Source organism: Arachis ipaensis, chromosome B01, assembly GCF_000816755.2.
Source record: "Arachis ipaensis cultivar K30076 chromosome B01, Araip1.1, whole genome shotgun sequence".
Lineage (NCBI taxonomy): Eukaryota > Viridiplantae > Streptophyta > Magnoliopsida > Fabales > Fabaceae > Arachis > Arachis ipaensis.
In genome coordinates this window covers 541628-545532 of record NC_029785.2, presented here as the reverse complement: position 1 = coordinate 545532, position 3905 = coordinate 541628, and the positions used below count along the sequence as shown (strand labels likewise).

General features: G+C 25.1%; 1 protein-coding gene across 1 annotated transcript in view; it reads right to left on the bottom strand.

Moving 5' to 3' along the window:
* The window catches only part of LOC107643890, a 2177-nt gene extending 418 nt beyond the window's left edge, over positions 1-1759 (bottom strand). The window contains exons 1-3 of the mRNA XM_016347642.2: positions 1536-1759; positions 1336-1397; positions 1167-1230 (exon numbers count right to left, since the gene is read on the bottom strand). Of these exons, the coding sequence (XP_016203128.1) occupies positions 1167-1230; positions 1336-1397; positions 1536-1653 (244 nt within the window). The 5' untranslated portion in view covers positions 1654-1759. The remainder of the gene's footprint in view (positions 1-1166; positions 1231-1335; positions 1398-1535) is intronic.

The window sequence follows — 3905 nt, the reverse complement described above, 5'->3', positions numbered from 1 at the left end:
TGTCTGTGTAATTTTTTTATATTATCAATGTATGATAATTAAATTCTATTCTAAATAAATATATTATGTTGAGTTTCAATTATTATCAAATTTAGAAGTCTATTTTGGAAGGTGAACTAAACAAACTAAGAGTATAATTCACACAAATAAAGAGTTCTCTTCTCTATAAATTAAATAATGTTGATAACAAAAAGAGGAAAGAATTCGACAAAGAAAAAATGAATATCATCATAACCAAAGTAACAAAAGCAATTACCTTATTTGATGCATGAATAATTCTAAAAGGTTCACTAATTATTAAGATGAAGTTTTGTGAGCTATACATGCATGTTGAAATTTCAAGTATCATGCATCAAAATATCTTAATAACTTAATTAATTATAGGAATAGGTTAAATGACACTACACCACTTCTGGCAGATACTGGCGATTAGTGAGCCAGATAGCGACATTTTTTAACCACCAGAAAATGGATAGCAGCGGTTGCCAATCCGCTCCAAAATAGAGAGTGACAAAACCCTTACCGACGATTTATAGTAACCGCTGAAATAACAAACTATTGGAAGCTCTTCTCTTTTTTGTCGCGTCAAACGCTGTCATTTTTTATTTAGTAACGATTTTTTGAAACCGCCGCTAAAAACCCATTGTCTGCCACTTTTTTTTGTAGTGTGAAGGGGCCAAAAATACAACAAGTCAAACTTTAATTTGGACAACAATAGTAGTGAACATAATTGAGGCCATAAGACCTTCACAAAATTTAATAAAAGTATATTAATCCATTTTTAATCGTTTTAACAATTTATTATCACACTTGAAATTATTCATAATTTCAACAACATTGAATTTGTTACCAGTTTAAAATTTTTCTTTGGTATTAACCTTAACGAGTGTATATAATTAATCATTAGATATTGATCGGTAATGTAATAACTATTGAATAAGTACAGCGAATTAATGTTTAATTAGTTAATATTAATTAATCTTTTATTATAAAATTAATTTTTTTAACTTTCACATTTTGGAGAATTTAGGATTTAAAATTAGAATTGAGGGTTTATTATAAAATTTAGGACATATAATTTAAATTTTAACATTTAAAATTTAGAATTCAAGATAAAAAAAATTAACTGAAAAAATTAACTTCTTAATTAAATTAATAATTATTACCTGAAAGGTAACCCTTCTGCTTATTGTATTGTGATGCAATGAAGTCTCTATCTTCATTATGTCCCTTAAACAACATATATAAACGTAAAAATAATGCTGATGAATAGTCAAATATGATGAAGAAGAAGAATTAATTATTATATTTAATTTATAAATAATTAGCAAGTACCTTCTCAGTAGCCCTTATTAACTTTCTTACCAGCCTTGGGTGATTACTGTGTGCATTATTGGCTAATCAAAAGGATGATAAGAAATAATAATTATTTATTGGATTATTACTCATAATAAATATACATATACAAGAATAAAAAAGAAAGATTTACATATTAATTATTAATTAATATTATTATTGTTATTATTATTGCATACCTTGATGTTGGAATGAAGGTTGAAATTGAGTAGTTGATGGAAAAGAAGCAGAAGAAGGTGGTAGCATATAAGAGATGAAAATGATGCTTAGCAAAGTAATGATGATTATGAGCACCATTTCTACTCTTACTCTATTCAAGCTTGAGAAATAGCATTAACATGAGAAGAGAGACCAAACACTCCAAAAAGTGAAGAGCTCCAAAACAAGTAAAAGAACATTAATAGGGCCCATTTGTACTAAATTTTAATTTTGTCTATAATTTTTAAAATATTTTATTTTTTATTTCCTTTATCTTATTTCATCCTATTTTAATTATTTGATAACATTAAAATTCTTTCTTTCCAAAATTACCATTTTTTTCATTATCATCTCGTCTTCTTCTAAATAACGATAACAATCATAATGATAATGGTCATAATAGTAATTGTAGTAATTTAAAGGTGGAAATGATAAAAGAATAAGAGAAAGAAAATAATAATAATAATAATAAATTTATTTTTGATCAGAGAATATTCGAAATAAAAATATAACATTTTAAACTATAAAATCGAAATTAAAAATTAACCTAAATATTAGAAACTAATAAAGTATTTTATCCTATTCTTTTTCCAAACAAAATACATATATTTTTGTGTTCAAATAAAATACAGAAACTTTTCAACTTGAATGTTGAAAAGTATTAATGTGTTAAAAGCTCTGTTTATACATGTATTTAATTATCTATGCAATCAAAATACAAAAAAAAAAAATGTGTTAAAAACTTGTTAAATTCTGTATTATACTCCCAATGGTTCCAAATATTTATATGGTAAAGATTAAACATATTATTGTTGAATTGAACCCTCGAAGAAATCACCCAAGTTGACCGACATTGATGCAAGCCAAGAAAATAATATGTAGTGGGAACTGGGAATTGTTTCAAATTTATAATCTAAGATCACATGTTTCCTTGTCAAATTCAAGAGACGTACACCAATGAAGACTGTGACTTGATCTCTTAATTAGATGTTTCAATTTTAAACTTTGGATATGAAAAAATTTTCTTTACATATTTCTGCAAAATTAGGTCGGATTAATCAGATTCTTAATGATAATTGAAAAATGTTAAATAGTTTCTTTAATTTTTTTGTGTTTCAGAAAAGAAGCCATGTATATAGTAGGTCACTTATTTAAAAATGTCATTTCAGATAAAGAGTGAATATCCAATTCGGTCTCTGACAATTACTTCGAAAGGACTACGAGGTCGTTAACAAAAAATAAAAAAATACTCAACCCAGTCTCTGAACTTTACTTTTATGAGATTGATTAACCTGTGCCAAAAAAAAAAAAACACTCACATAGGGGCTAATCAGTCCTATAAAAATAAAACTCAAAGGTTGGGTTGGATATTTTTTTTAAGGGTCTCGTTGTCTTTCAAAATAATTGTCAGGAGTCGTTTAGGATTTTTCTCTCAGATTAAATGATCTTTCTCCTCTTTAGATATTAAATTGGTTCATTTGTCTTCTCTTTATTAATTAGATAATTTTAATGCTTTGTTTTGTTATGTTTTATTATGAATGATTAAGATTTAAATGGATAATCTGTTAATTAAATTAATCATTTTTTTAATTAAAAGAAAAACGAATACTCATTACTCATTACTTTATTTATGATCTCTGATAGCATGTCATTTTATAGTGAGTATTACATTCTGAAAATTAATTGGAACACATTAGCATTTGTCCTTGAATAAGACATATGACCTATGTTAATACCATATGAGTTTGTTTGTTCCAAAAGAAACTACTCAATAATATTTAACTTAAAAAAAATTATTAAGAAATAATAGTGTGTTTAGTTTGTATTTTATTTTTTATTTTTATTTTTAATATTTTTTATTTTTAGAATTTTGTAAAGAAAAAACAAAAGGCTCATTGTTTTTACTTTTTTTTTTTTAACAAAATCTTAAAAATATAAAACACTAAAAATTAAAAAAAAAAAAATACAAACCCATTTTTAAAACACAATTTTGAGTTCCGAAAACATTCTTGTTTTGCCAGAAACATCTTAAACATTCTGGAGAAATCAGTCATCAGCAACAAGCATATATTAAAATAAGAAAATTTCTTGTTTTTTCTATAATGTAAAATAGTTTCTTCTTCCATTACTATATCTATCAAGAATTTGTTGTATTTTCTCTTGTTTCTTTTCTCTTTCTTACTCCATGACAGAAAGAAATCAAAGAATGCCTCTTAAAATAATACACAACAATGATATGAAAAGCCAAAAATGATTATATTGCCAAAATAATATAACTACTTTTCCTGTCATGGTTTTGAATCATCACTCTTATATCTAACCATAATTATTTTTTATCAAATTTTCTAAAC